Genomic DNA, 14480 nt, shown 5'->3' on the forward strand with positions numbered 1-14480 from the left:
GGGTAAATTTTTACAGCAGTCATAGGAACCTAATGTACAGACAACACTTTCCCACTCCATCATCTCCAAGGATGAAATGGGCGGACAAACTAATCAAGGGCTGATACAGATTCTACCTTCGTGTTTCTTTCCCCACCCACTCCAAGCAAACTCCCTTCCGGTTCTTTCCTCCATATATCTAGCAAGAGGGGCAAGATGCAGTAGTTTAGAACTAAGAGGAAGATGCTTTTAGTCCTCAAACCAGTGTTTTCAATTTAGCTTTTTCACCCTTTTTAAAACAGAGCTAAACATTGGCATATAGGGCACTATTGATACTTTCATTTCCATTATGCTAATGTCCCCTTTGTATATTGTTCCTGAAAACAATGTAGGATTCAAATATTATTGGATCTCAGGCCTTTATGCAAACTTCTCTATCCATTCTGAATTCAATCATACAGTTTTCTGGCTTTAATCTAATAGTTCCCCACTCTCATTCATAACAAAATTGGTTACTAATAAATTACTCATTTATTATTGACATATTACTAATTCATCTTTGAATTGTCTTTATGAAAACAATAATAATCTCTAATATTGTCCTAGCAGCAACTTCCTGTCAGAAAGCACAGTCTCTAAATGATGATAAAGAGACAGACTATGTTAACTTTCTCTTATTTCATATTAATTCCTTTCTGAAGTCAACAAACACATTTTCTCTTATTAGTATGTTCAGCTGTTTATTCAGTTTGTGTGTTCTTACCACTTTCTTATTTTTTGATCATATCCCTCTTATTTGGGTTTCCAAAAGAAAGCAAAATGTTATATCTACTCAAGCAAAATGTTTGTGGAACAGCAGTGTAAAAAAAAAAATCTCTCAAATTTTAATTATACATGCTATTAAAAAATCCCTAGTTTGCCAAGCTAAAAGTTCTCTATTTACCTACTATAATGTATCTTCTCTCACAGAAATATTATTTCTTCTGTTCATTTTTTATTTTTGACACTTTCAAGTAACAAAAGAATGTGAACAAAGCTTGCTGAATAGTACTTTTGAACATTTCAATGAAATATAACATGGGCTCTGCCCCAAAGAAAATGTGCTTATTCATCTTACATACCATTATGCAAACATTTAAGAACATTATATTAATACTATAATGGTAAATACCTCACTGTGACAGTTTAATTATAGATTACTGTCATTAAGAAAACCATAATAAAGCAGTAATTAACATTGTCACTATAATAGAAATTCTTAAATGTGGACTAGTAATTGATTTAAAACATTTAAAAAGCAAACTACCTTATAATTTAATAAGTCACTGCATTGCTTCAGCAGAATAAAGAAAATACCTCTAGCTCTAGCAGAATAAACTTTCAACTGAGCCAAAACAAAATATATATGTAAATATATATCTGCTAACAGTTCAAATAACGTTTGGAGTTGCAGTTCGAGAAGTACTTGTCAAAAGGAGTTCACACAAAGTAAATATGTCAGAACAAATTAATCTGCTTTATGAAATTTACTTCATTCTCCACATCTTGCAGAAACTGATACTAATACAAGCTAAGGATAATTAATTAATACTTCAAAACTTCCTTGGCATATTCTCTAAAACTATCTCCACCAAGAAAATTATGCACAGTAAGACTATAAATGCTGTTGGCTTTGTTATAATAACCAAGGTTACACATTATAGCTTACAGTTCACACAATTCTAGTCAGATATTCTTATATTTTTAGTAATTTTTGCAAATGTATCCTCCTCATCCTCATCAAGTGTCCTGTCATATTTATTATCAGGATCCTCTTCAGAAACATGAGAAACACTTCCTGTAAGGTAAGATACTGATTTGGCGATTTCATCATCATGTATAATCTGATTTATTTTAAAGTCCTAAGCAAGCATAACTGCTTCTTTTTCATCCAGGTATTCTTGTTCAGGAACTATAGGAAGACTAAAAAAGAATGAATCACTGAAACTACTTAAGTAACTTTGTTTTTTCCCATTCACACTGCTTTTCTTCTTCTAAATGGTTTTATTTATTTATTTTTTATTTTTTTGAGATGGATTCTTGTTCTGTCACCCAGGCTGGAGTGCAGTGGCGCGATCTCTGCTCACTGCAAGCTCCGCCTCTCAGGTTCACGTCATTCTCCTGCCTCAGCCTCCTGAGCTGGGACTAAAGGAGCCTGCCACCATGTCCGGCTAACTTTTTTGTATTTTTAGTAGAGATGGGGTTTCACTGTATTAGCCAGGATGGTCTTGATCTCCTGACCTCATGATCTGCCCGCCTCAGCCTCCCCAAGTGCTGGGATTACAGGTGTCAGCCACCACGCCCAGCCATCTGAATGGTTTTCATGGTGATAGATTTTTCCTTTCTTCCAATCTACTTGACATTTTATGCAGCTTTGAATTTCAACTCCCTGACAAAGGTAAGGATTTGATATAAATTCTGGTCAAGACTTTATATGTCTTTGTTAGCGCTTTGTTTTTAAAATACTCACCAGGCTCAAAGTGAAATTTAAATGTGTAACTTTTAGGGGCTTGCCAGGAATTGAGTTTTAGTTCAACATCTTTCAAATTTTTTACAACAAATTCATTAATGCTTCTTAATCACAGAATCGAAACAATATTCTTTAAAACAGTGAACTAAAATCCAGAAATTTTCTTTAGCCTCATCAGAAATTCCTTTAAACTCTTTTTCTTCAGCTTTGCCCCAGTTATTTCTTTGGAATCTTCCTTTACTCCAGCCTTTTTCTTCTTTAAGCTTTGCTTGTTTGATGTTTGCCTCATGCTTTATTTGAAAATTGAAATAATACCACAAAGAGTTAAAGAGACCAACGACTAACAGAAATTTTCGAGTTTGTAGAATGCCAGATAGAAAAAGAAACCACTTGCTGAAACACAGAAATCTCCTTGCTTAAGCGATGAAAAAACTGGTTGCAATCAGCTGGAACCAGGATGGCCAACTAAAGTTTGTGCAGAACAAGCATGCTAATGTCACAGCCTAAATTTCCACCACACGGTTTATACTAACTCTTCCCAAATTTGCACATAGGACCCATGAGGAGACATGAAGAGATAACTGCATATGCCCCGGGACTTTGCAGGCCTCCTCTTTCCTACCACCAATCACCTGCTAATGCCAGTATTCATCCTCTAAACCTTTTGTAATACAATTACTACCTTAAAGCCAGCACAGGGAGACAGATTTGAGCTTGATTCCTGTGTCCTTGGGTGCTGACTTTCAAATAAAGCTTTCCTTTTCACAAAAACCTGATGTCACAGTATAGGCTTTTAATGCATCAGGCAGCAAGCCCCCTTTGCTCGATAAGACTCTCACAACAGTTTTCTGAATTGGTCATTTTCATCTCAAATCATTGCAGAGGCTTAAATAAGGCACCCTAGTTTCTTTCAAGATCACGATTCTTTTTAGCAAACTTGATTTGTTCTGGTGCAGTCAGGCCAACTGTTGATGAACTCAAGTGTCTATGGGTGTCTGCAGCCCAGCAAGCACCCGGGGCCTCAGGCTAGTCCACCGCTTCTTGGGCTACTTGTGTTCCCAGGCAGCAGCCTGGGCTCTACTGCTCCTTATGGTCATCATGGGCCACGCCTTAAAGCCTGGAGGTATGCATGGCGTCAGTGCAGAGATGTGAGGAAAACTGACTCTGGTAAGCAGTGCCAGAGGGGAAGGCGAATGTCCAGGCTTGGAGGTTGCCACAGGGCTGGTGACCGCAGCATGGGTGAAGGTGGATGAGGGGGATCTGAGGTGAAGACCAAGAGGAGGTGAGGAGGAAGCTGCAGCCAGGTGGACGCTGCCACAGAACCAGCTGTTCCAGTTGCAGTGGGAGGAGGTGGAGTTCCCTTTTTATGCTGAACAGTATCCCATTGTGTGACTATATCACATCATTTTTAGCCATTCACCAATTGATGGACACGTGAGTTGTTTTTTTTCTTTTTTCTTTTTTTGGCTATTATGAATCACGCTTAGAACATTTGTGTGCAAGTCTTCATGTGGACATATTTTCATTTCTCTTGGCAGATAACCTGGAGTGAAATTCCTGTATTGTATGCTACATTTATATTTACCTTTTTAAAAAATATCAAACTCAGATTTTTAAAATTAGATTTAAAAGGGAACGTTTGATCAAGAATCGAGCTTACTGAAATTAAACCATTCATTTACTCATTTATGAAACATTTATTGAATTAGACATTCTACTAACCATTTACTATTACAAACAGTTAACTAAACATCACTGGTTTTGTTTGATAAATGGTAATCTTGCAAAGGCTCATTTATGGACACATCATTTTGTGCTATGTAAAAGTGATATAGCAGTTTCACTTAAGCAGATAGTAAGGGTATGGGAGTCCCCGGTAAGGCTTTTCTCTTTAACGAAAAGCAGCTCCAAATCATTTTCTAACAAAGAGCAGTCTGTAAAGCTGAGCTGCAGACATAGACAAACAAGCTGGGAGCTCGCATGGGTGAATGCCAGCAGAAACTAACGACTAGACATTTTCAAGATGGTGGCTTCTTCTTCCCTTCTCTGCCAGCCACGTGTTAGACAAGATGGGCCCAATCAACTGGAAAGCCTATTTGCACAAGATCAGAGAGGGGCGACCAGCCTTCCACATGCACTATCCAAATGTCATACCTGATCGAACCAATCAGAAACCACCTTCTCAAACCGGACTAGAAAATCTGGCACATTCACCACCAACTGGTCTTTTCCACTTGGAGACCATCAGTTTTTTCCACTCGGAGACACATTATGGGCCATGCCTTAAAGCCTGGAGGTATGCACGGTGTGAGTGCAGATATCTATAGAGGAAGCTGTTTCTCTTTCCCTTCTCTTCTACCTATTAAACCTCCCCTTCCTAAACTCCTCGTGTGTCTGTCCTAAATTCTCCTGTGACAATGAACTCCAGGGTATGTACCCCAGACAATGTAGCCACTTCAAAAGGGCAGAAAGTTCTCTTAAAAACAGAGAAAAGGGGAAAAAAAGTGTACTTAGCACTTAGTTTTTCCCCACAGAAGGAAACTGGCACTCACAGATCCTGCTGAGGTTACTGGAAAGGGGTCCCGATTAAGACTCCAAGAGAGGGTTCTTGGATCTCCTGCAGAAGAATTCGGGGGAGTCCATAAAGTGAAAGTAGGTTTATGAAGAAAGAATGGCTACTCCATAGGCAGAGCAGCAGCATGAGCTGCTGGTTGGCTATTTTTATGGTTATTTCTTGATCATACGCTAAACAAGGGGTGGATTATTCATGAGTTTTCGAGGAAAAGGGTGGTTCTCAGAACTGAGGGTTCCTCCCCTTTTTAGACCATATAGGATAACTTCCTGATGTTGCCATGGCATTTGTAAACTGTCATGGTGCTGGTGGGAGTGTCTGTTAGCATGCCAATGCATTATAACTAGTGTATAATGAGCAGTGAGGACGACCAGAGGTACTTTCATTCCCATCTTGGTTTTGGTGGGTTTTGGCTGGCTTCTTTACCACATGCTGTTTTACCAGGAAGGTCTTTGTGACCTTACCTTGAGCCAATCTCTTATCTCATCCTGTGACTAAGAATGCCTAACTTCCTGGGAACGCAGCCCAGTGGCTCTCAGCTTCATTATACCCAGCCCCTATTCAAGATGGAGTTGCTCTGGTTCAAATGTCTCTGACAATGATGGCCCAAGGAGTTCTGAGGTTTGGGGAGATGCAGCTGTATCGAGCCATATGCGGGTAAGACCAGGGCATAAGGTATGATTAGGGAGGTCTGGGTTTCTTGTGGTGATGGACATAAACTGAGGTAAAGGACATACGATAAACAATGTAAGGATTAGTCCTGACAGTCACAAGGCAGAAAGTGCTGGTGACGATCTAATGCAAACATTGAAGATATAAATTCTAGTGAAATTCTTTTTTTTGAGATAGAGTCGTCTCGCTCTGTTACCCAGGGTGGGGTGCAATGATGCGATCTCAGCTCACTGCAACCTCTGCCTCCCAGGTAGCTGTGATTACAGGCGTGCACCATCACGCTTAGGTAATTTTTGTGCACACACATACTCACACAAAAATATATGTATTTTTGAAGAGATGGGGTTTCACCATGTTGTCCAGGCTGGTCTTGAACTCCCGGGCTCAAGTGATTTGGCTGCCTTGGCCTCCCAAAATGCTGGGATTACAGGTATGAGCTGGCCAAATTCTAGTTAAATGCTATGGTTCATGAAGAAATGGTTACTCTACCGAGTTTGAGCTTATTTCTATTTCTCCCATTTACACGCCAGAGTTTTAGAATGGCAATACTGGGATGCTACGTTAACTTCTATTTTAGATAAATCAGACTCCTTATTTAGGGGGTTATTTGGTAAAATCAGACCAACAGAAAATTGACTGTGACTTAAATATTATTTTAAATTCATCCCAAAGTTACACTATGCAGTGGGTCCACTAGATTCATTTTCTTATGTTCTATTTTGACATTCCTAGTGTTTTATACGCAATTAGCATGTGATATCAGTATTAGCTTTTTCTGTATGAAATACTAGTCTCAGAATTAAGTGACTTAAAATAACCATTGACTTAGCTCATGATTTCGTGGCAATTTTTCCTTAAAAAACCAGTTTTTTTCTAGACTATTTATATTAAAGTTGTTCATATTCCACATAAAGTATATGAAGTTTTAGAAACTACATATTTCTTAAAATGTTACTAACAGTAAATGAAAATGATACTGCATTTTAGAATATGGGTTATCTACCCTCAGGATAGATAAAAGTAAGAAGCTAGTGTTGAAATGCAACGCACCAGCCCATAGCACTGAACAAAATGAACTTTCACTTGCCAGTATTTACGTAGTACCCATTCTTAAAATAAACTACTCATTATACAGAAAAGTGCTTTTTGTTAGGTTTTTTGGCTACATAAAATTTATTTTATGCCACTATAGACAATAAAGAGAAAATGAGGTTAGCATATAACAAGAGATATCTGGTTGGGTTGGATGACCAGCGTAACAGAGCCTCAAATATATCTTCTGTTCTAATGCCTTCCCAGCCCTGACCCCTGTTCCCTGACACTGGCCTATGGAATCTCTGGACTACAGGAAAACTTAACATCTAATCTACTGTTTAAATCTAGCAGGCATCGGAATCCCCTGGGAAAACTCATAAGGCCCACCTGCAGATTGATTTAGCTGCTCAGGAGTGGGGATTGGGAATGTGCACATTTAATAGAGGTCCCAGGAGGTTTTGACATGTCCAGTCCCACCCTAGTTCTTATAGTGGAATGTGGTTCCTGTGGTCTAGTGCAACCTCTTATCAGATGCAGGGGTCCCACCTCAGCTTCTGTAAGTGGTCACCCAAGTGGGATGCTCACTATCTTCTAAGGCTTATTCTGTTTTTCCTTTTTTGGGGGGTTTGTTTTTAGCTACTCCATACTATATTCAGATTTCTTTCATTTTTACCTAATGTTCTTTTTCTGTTCCTTGCTCCCATCCTGGATCAGGTGGTATGCATTCTTATAAGTGAAATATTAATATATCAAAATTACTCATTTGGTAAATCAGTATATTTTCTGTATATAATTATAGAAAGTCCACATTGTTCTTCAAATTTACTTGTAAAAAATTATTTTCCATTTGGCACTAAGGTTTATTCTCAGGGTGTTCAATCTATATCAGTTTTTATTTGAAGTTGTGTGATCTATCTAAAATAAAGCAAACATTAGTAATTATTTACAACATGCTCCTAAGAATCTCAACTTGGTTTATCGTTTTAAATGGCAATGTTATATTTATGTGCAAGGATATACTTAAGGTATATTAGGATTGTAGGTTAACAATTGCATTGGCAAGATTTATTTTACCTGTATGTTTTTACTGAATGATATATTTTCCAACCCAAGGCAAGTATGAATATGTGGCATGATGACACAACACCTTTCTTAGAAATGTGTTTACTGACTACTGAGTGTGCCTTTGGTAATCCTGTTAAAAGCAATGGAAAAATAAAACATGACCAAAAATAAGAAAAGGAATAAGTCTTGTGTTCTGGGGATTAAAGCTGAATGGACCACACACCCACAAACGCACACATTAGAGGTCAGTACTATCATTACCATTATCTCAGTGAAAAATGAAGGCTGGAAGAATTTAACAGTCAAGACTGTGATCACTGGGGCCTAACTCGACTTAAATCCCAACTGTGCTCTCACCAGCAGCTTATTCTTGGGCAGATGATTCAATTGCTTTAAACTTCAGTTACTGCAACTAAAAAATGAGGAGACAATTCTATCTCATAGAATAATGAGATAAGGCACATGAAGCAATTAATATAGTCCTGACATGTAATACCGAGCCCCTACATCATGTTGACTGCTATTATAACAATATATACCCAGTTGAAAACTCAATAATACAAATGAACTGGGGAACATCTAAAACTAGCATATGGAGAATGATTTTTGCTAACCCCAGCAAAAAGCAAGAGTGTATCACCCTTTATTTGGGAATGTTAACCATACTTTTCTTCTTTCTTTCCTATAGCCCCACTCTCAATAACTGCCATCTACATTCTCTCTCCCCCACTCAGAAATCTCACTCTGAATAACTTAATGACCATAGTATTCACACTTTTTAATTAAAGTGATGTGTCCTCACAAACACATTTCTCAAACTCAAAACAAACATCATGCTTGAAATATTACTGAACTTGTCACCAAAGAAGTCACATGGCAATGACAATAAAGAAACATGCAGACTACACTCAGGATAGAGCTCTAAAGAGTAAAAACAATGGAATTTGGAAAAATTAGGAGTGAAGAATTGTTTTGAGCAATAAAAACTGAGATTGATAAGTCACTTTTCTTTTTGATATAGGCTTGTCACTCACAGCCAAAATCTCTCAGCAAATCCACAGCTACTGTTCACCCTCCTGAGAGATGCTCCTTCCTCACCCAGCACGCGTCACCCTCTTAGAAAGGTTTATCCTCTTTACAGTTCTTGCTAAGGTGGCACTGAAGACAAAGTTACTCATGATCAACCTTTCTTACTAGTTGTCAGTGTCTATCTGCCCTTAGAGAATTTTATGTCTGTGTCAGAATTATTTATTGAGTTCGTTATAAACAGGCTCCTATCTATGCAGAGTGCTGTGGAGTTTATGGATGAGTAAGATGATACACTTTTGCCTTCCAGTTAGCAGAGTTAAGTTGATGCTATTGAGACCATATGTGTCCCCCAAAGCTGAAGATACTTACTTTCTTAGCCCATTAAAGAAAAAATATGCCAAACCCTGAAATAGGAGATGCAAGTGTAGGAGTTCACAAGGAAGAAAGGTCACTTTCAACAAAGGTAATTCAGAGAAAAATTTTGGAGGAAGTGCCAATAGAAATGGAACTACAAGAATGAACACGCAGAGGGATAAAAATGTCTGAACAACAAAAAAGACATAAACACGCGAAGAAAAGAAAAAGAAAGGTAGAGGATGAGGCCTGCCCATTTAGTTTAGATATACGCTCTCTTAAGATGATGTATAAAGGTATTTTCATTCTTACCATTTTTCTAATCAGCAGGTATGTTTTATACAAATCACATTCCATATGCCTCTAGAGTGGTCTCTTAATTACATGCTTGCCCTCTCGCTGGTAACACCACTCTAAAGAGGCAAGCTCAGGGCTAAGAATTTGAGACAAATACACATTATCATTAATGGCCCTCTCTGAAACTGTGCCACAATTTTACCTTCATTTTCTCTGTCACTTGATTTTTAATATTTATTCAGCACCAAAACAATTCTTTGTCTTCCAAGACCAAGTCATATGACTATGTAACATATTAAGTTGCAAAAGATTATTACTATATTGTTCATATCATTTGTATATTTGTATTTGTTCTTTTTCCCCAAAGTTCCAGCAAAAAAGCTAGAGGGATTAGATCTAGTCTTAAAAAACAAAAAATTAATTTGGTTAACTCAGAAAGAATATATTACATTAACAGGTCTAGGTGAGCTATTTCAAAAAGCCTTTTGTGGCCGGGCACGGTGGCTCAAGCCTGTAATCCCAGCACTTTGGGAGGCCGAGGCGGGCGGATCACAAGGTCAGGAGATCGAGACCACAGTGAAACCCCGTCTCTACTAAAAATACAAAAAATTAGCCGGGTGTGGTGGCGGGCGCCTGGAGTCCTAGCTACTCAGGAGGCTGAGGCAGGAGAATGGCGTGAACCCAGGAGGCGGAGCTTGCAGTGAGCCGAGATCGCGCCACTGCACTCCAGCCTGGGCAACAGCGTGAGACTCCGTCTCAAAAAAAAAAAAAAAAAAAAAAAAAAGCCTTTTGTTCCTCAGTTCCTTTATACCATCAAAAAGTTTCTGGAATCTAAATTTGCATCAAAAAATTTTATTGTAGAAAGACAATTTACATTGCCTTACATGAATCTATAAAAATATCTTACGCTCAATACTAAAACTGGTGGTCAGACGACCTTTTGGTTAGTTATCTAAATAGCCACATTTTCATATTCTACTATATTGATACTTACAAGCTAAAAGAACTATGAACTGTAGTTTACAAAAAATCAATTATGTATAAGAGAAAATGAATATCTTTTAAAAATATAAGCAATTCTTGAACTGCAAAAGAATGAGCCATAACATGTAAAACTTGAAGAAAACTTTTAAGTAGAACTTTAAACATGTAAATTAGGAAAAAACAACAAACAAAAGTGAGTGGGAGAAGAGAGAGGAAGGAAGGAACAAACAAAAACTTGTAAACTGTGACAATCTAAATTCAGGTTACTGCTGTCCTGATATGAAGATATAAGAGGAAAACATAACATTTTAAACTCAAAAACTAAACTGTTTTGCTATTTCAACATATTACTTCCTCCAGAACTCTCATAACATGTAAATAAATAAGAATATTTCTCATTTCTTAATTTATTAACAAGGTATACATTTGAAAAAATATATACAATATTTCACAACAAACCCTTCAGGACTATATCTAAGCAATGACATCCAAGGAAGTAGAATTCAGGTACCATGTAATATCTGGAAAATATGATAACTTGACGATTAAGTTTTCTGTTCCTTGCTGGTTACTCTGAAGTCTCCAATATACATAGGTTGCCCCTAACGTGGTTTTCTTATTGAGCCAAGCATCTTGATGCGTCACTCCCAGTTTCATTTTCTCCAGTACTACAAAAATTAAAAAGAAATAAACAAACAAAATAATTTACTTAAGTATTCACAAAGATAAACAATAGTCTAGTTTTAAAAAAGATTACTAATAAAATAAAAAGTGTGTAAATTAGTTTGTTAAATGCTACCAAGAGGACTGCAATTAACTATACCATATAGGATTCCTGAGGCTTCAATTAAAAATCAGTTTATATGAGAAAATAATTCAGGTAGAGGGTGTTTGCTGACTGTAAGCTCAAGATGAATGCAATTAACATGAGACAAGCAAAAGTCATCTCACCCAGCACTAGGAAGGCAAAAATTCCACTGAATTCTAAAGTGATTTAGATGAGTAATATTGTGAATAGTGTGCTTGGTTCTTGGTGCCACATTTTGAGAGAGGCTGTGAAAACCTGTAGCTTATTCCAGAGTGCAACTACTTCATTCCAGAAATGGTCTGAAATCAAATCAAAGGAAGTAGTCCTGAAAGAAGAAGAGAGGCCTAGTGAAGAGCTGTTTTGAGGCCAACACTATTAATGGTGTTCAATACTGAGATATCTCCAGTAGGAATAATATCAACGAAGATTTCTTTGTTTGGCTGAATATACACTGAGTCATCCATAACTCCTGCTCTTTTTGTTTGATACAAATATACTGGCATTCTCTTGGAGGAATTATGAATGCTGTTTACATGTCATAAAATTCTGTTTCTAAGACCTTCACTTCATTATTACTCAGAGAAAAAGTGAAGGCAAACAACCTTGCTGATAAGTGTGTCTGTGTGTGTCTGCACATGCATGTATACATGTACAAATGTGAAAAATGCTGAGATGCTGATGGTTTTTAATCTGATACATTTTAAAGTGGCACTCTAGAAAAAATACGGCAAGATTTATTTTTCGTGTGAATAAAAACAATGTAATTTAGAATTTAAGAAGCAATTTAAATATTTTTACTAAAGGCAATTATCAGAGAAAATCAACTTCCTAAAGAAATGGTACTTGGCACTCATATAAAACCGCATTTATTTGGTGCCTACTATGTGCCAGGAAGTGTCTCAGATACTGTGGGAATCTCAAATTAAGACAAAATGCCCGAGGACCAAATTAATATAGACAGAATCATACACACACACACACACACACACACATACACACACTCAAAAGTTGAGCAAATAGGAGGGAACTCATTCCATGCAAAGAGAAGAGGTGTATTGCCTGGAGGTAGCGGGGGTGAATCATCAGAGCTACAAAGAAGGTTATTTTTGAAGGTTTCTGAAGATGATAAGGGTTGAAAGTGCAGGTAAAAGCCAAACTGCAAAGGGTCTACACTGACATACGAGGGAGTCTAAATAACTTGGAAGTAATTTGGAAGCAATGAAAAACCGCATATGTACACATGTATGCATCTATGTATGACAAAAATGTTGCTATAGAACCAAAGGTTTCTAATATACCTGCATACTTTGTTTTATTGTGCTTAGCTTTACCGCACTTCACAGATCCTTTTTTTTTAACAAATTGAAAGCCTGTGGCAACTCTGCTTGGACAAGTCTATCACAGCCATTTTTTCCAACAGCTTGTGTTCACTTTGTGTCTCTGTGTCATAGTTTGGTAATTCTCATAATATTTCAAAATTTTTTGTTCCTATTCCACCTGCTATGGTGCTCTGTGATCAGCAATCTTCATTATCACTCTTGTAAATGTTTTGGAGCACCAAGAACAGTGTCTGTGGCCGGGCGCGGTGGCTCAAGCCTGTAATCCCAGCACTTTGGGAGGCCGAGGCGGGCGGATCACAAGGTCAGGAGATCGAGACCACAGTGAAACCCCATCTCTACTAAAAATACAAAAAATTAGCCGGGCGCAGTGGCGGGCGCCTGTAGTCCCAGCTACTCAGGAGGCTGAGGCAGGAGAATGGCAGGAACCCGGGAGGCGGAGCTTGCAGTGAGCCGAGATCGCGCCACTGCACTCCAGCCTGGGCAACAGCGTGAGACTCCGTCTCAAAAAAAAAAAAAAAAAAAAAGAACAGTGTCTGCATAAGACGGCAAACTTCATTGATAAATATTACATGTGTTCTGACTACTCCACCAACTGGCCATTCCCCCACCTCTCTTCTTCTCTTTAAGCCTCCCTAATCCCTAAGACACAACAGTATGGAAATTATACCAGTTAAGAACCCTATCATAGCCTCTAGGTGATCAAGTGAAAGGGAAGAGTTGCAAATCTCTGGCTTTATATTACAAGCTAGAAATGAGTAAGCCTAGTGAGAAAAGATTATCAAAAGCTCGGATAGGCCAAAAGTTAAGACTCTTGCATCAAAAAGCCAAGTTTTAAATGCAAAGTAATGTTCTTAAAGGAAATTAAAATGCTACTCCAGTGAATATACGAATAAGAGAGCAAAACAGCTTTATTGCTGATATGGAGAAAGATTTTGTGGTCTGGATAGAAGCCCAAACCAGCTACAACATCCCCATAAGCCAGAGCCTAATGCAGAGCAAGGCCTTAACTGTCTTCAATTCTATAAAGGCTGAGAAAGATGAGGAACCTGCAGAAGAGAAGTCTGAAGCTAGCAGAGGTTGGTTGATGAGGTTTAAAGAAAGAAGCTATCTCCGTAACATAAAAGTACAAGGTAAAGCAGCCAGTGCTGATAAAGAAACTGCACACAAGTTATCTACCATTTAGCTAAGATCATTGATGAAGGTGACTAACAGGCTTTCAATGCAGATGAAACAGGCTTCTAATGAATAAGATGCCACATAGGACTTTCACGCTAAAGGAAGTTAGTGTCTGGCTTCAAAGCTTCAAAGGACAGGTTGACTTTCTTGGTATGGGCTAATGCGGCTGGTGACTTAGTTGATGTCAATGTTCATTTACCACTCTGAAAATCCTAGCTCCCCTAAGAATTATGCTAAATCTACTCTGCCTGTGATCTACAAATGAAACAGAAGCTTGAATGACATCATATTTGTTCATAATACGGTTTGCTAAAAATTTTAAGCTCACTGTTGAAGCCTACTGCTCAGAAAAAAAAGATTCCTTTCAAAATATTGTTCATTGACAATGTACCCAGTCATCCAAGAGCTCTGATGGAATATATAAAAAGATTAATGTTGTTTTAATGCCTGCTAATTCAACATCCATTCTACAGTCCATGGATCATGGAGTCACTCTACTCGCAAGTCCTATTATTTAAGAAATACGTTTTGTAAGGCTATAGTTGCCAGAGATAGTAATTCCTCTGATGGATCTCAGCAAAACAAATTGAAAACCTACTGGAAAGGATTCACCATTCTAGATGCCATTGACAACATTTGAGATTCATAGGAGCAGGTGAA

General features: G+C 37.9%; 1 protein-coding gene across 8 annotated transcripts in view; it reads right to left on the reverse strand.

Annotated features, from left to right (window-relative positions):
- The window catches only part of PIK3C3 (phosphatidylinositol 3-kinase catalytic subunit type 3), a 578331-nt gene that overhangs the window by 438495 nt on the left and 125356 nt on the right, over positions 1 to 14480 (reverse strand). For 7 of the 8 annotated variants that reach the window (XR_007721190.1, XR_007721193.1, XR_007721195.1 and 4 more), the window contains exon 25: positions 11008 to 11164. Coding sequence is in view for 1 of the 8 variants with exons in the window: in XM_050767591.1 (XP_050623548.1) it covers positions 11150 to 11164 (15 nt within the window). In the remaining 7 variants the exon portion in view is untranslated. Of the gene's footprint in view, positions 1 to 10887; positions 11165 to 14480 lie in introns of those variants that run through there. The other variant, XM_050767591.1, reaches the window with a different exon arrangement.

Source organism: Macaca thibetana, chromosome 18 (assembly GCF_024542745.1).
Source record: "Macaca thibetana thibetana isolate TM-01 chromosome 18, ASM2454274v1, whole genome shotgun sequence".
Classification (NCBI taxonomy): Eukaryota; Metazoa; Chordata; class Mammalia; order Primates; family Cercopithecidae; genus Macaca; species Macaca thibetana.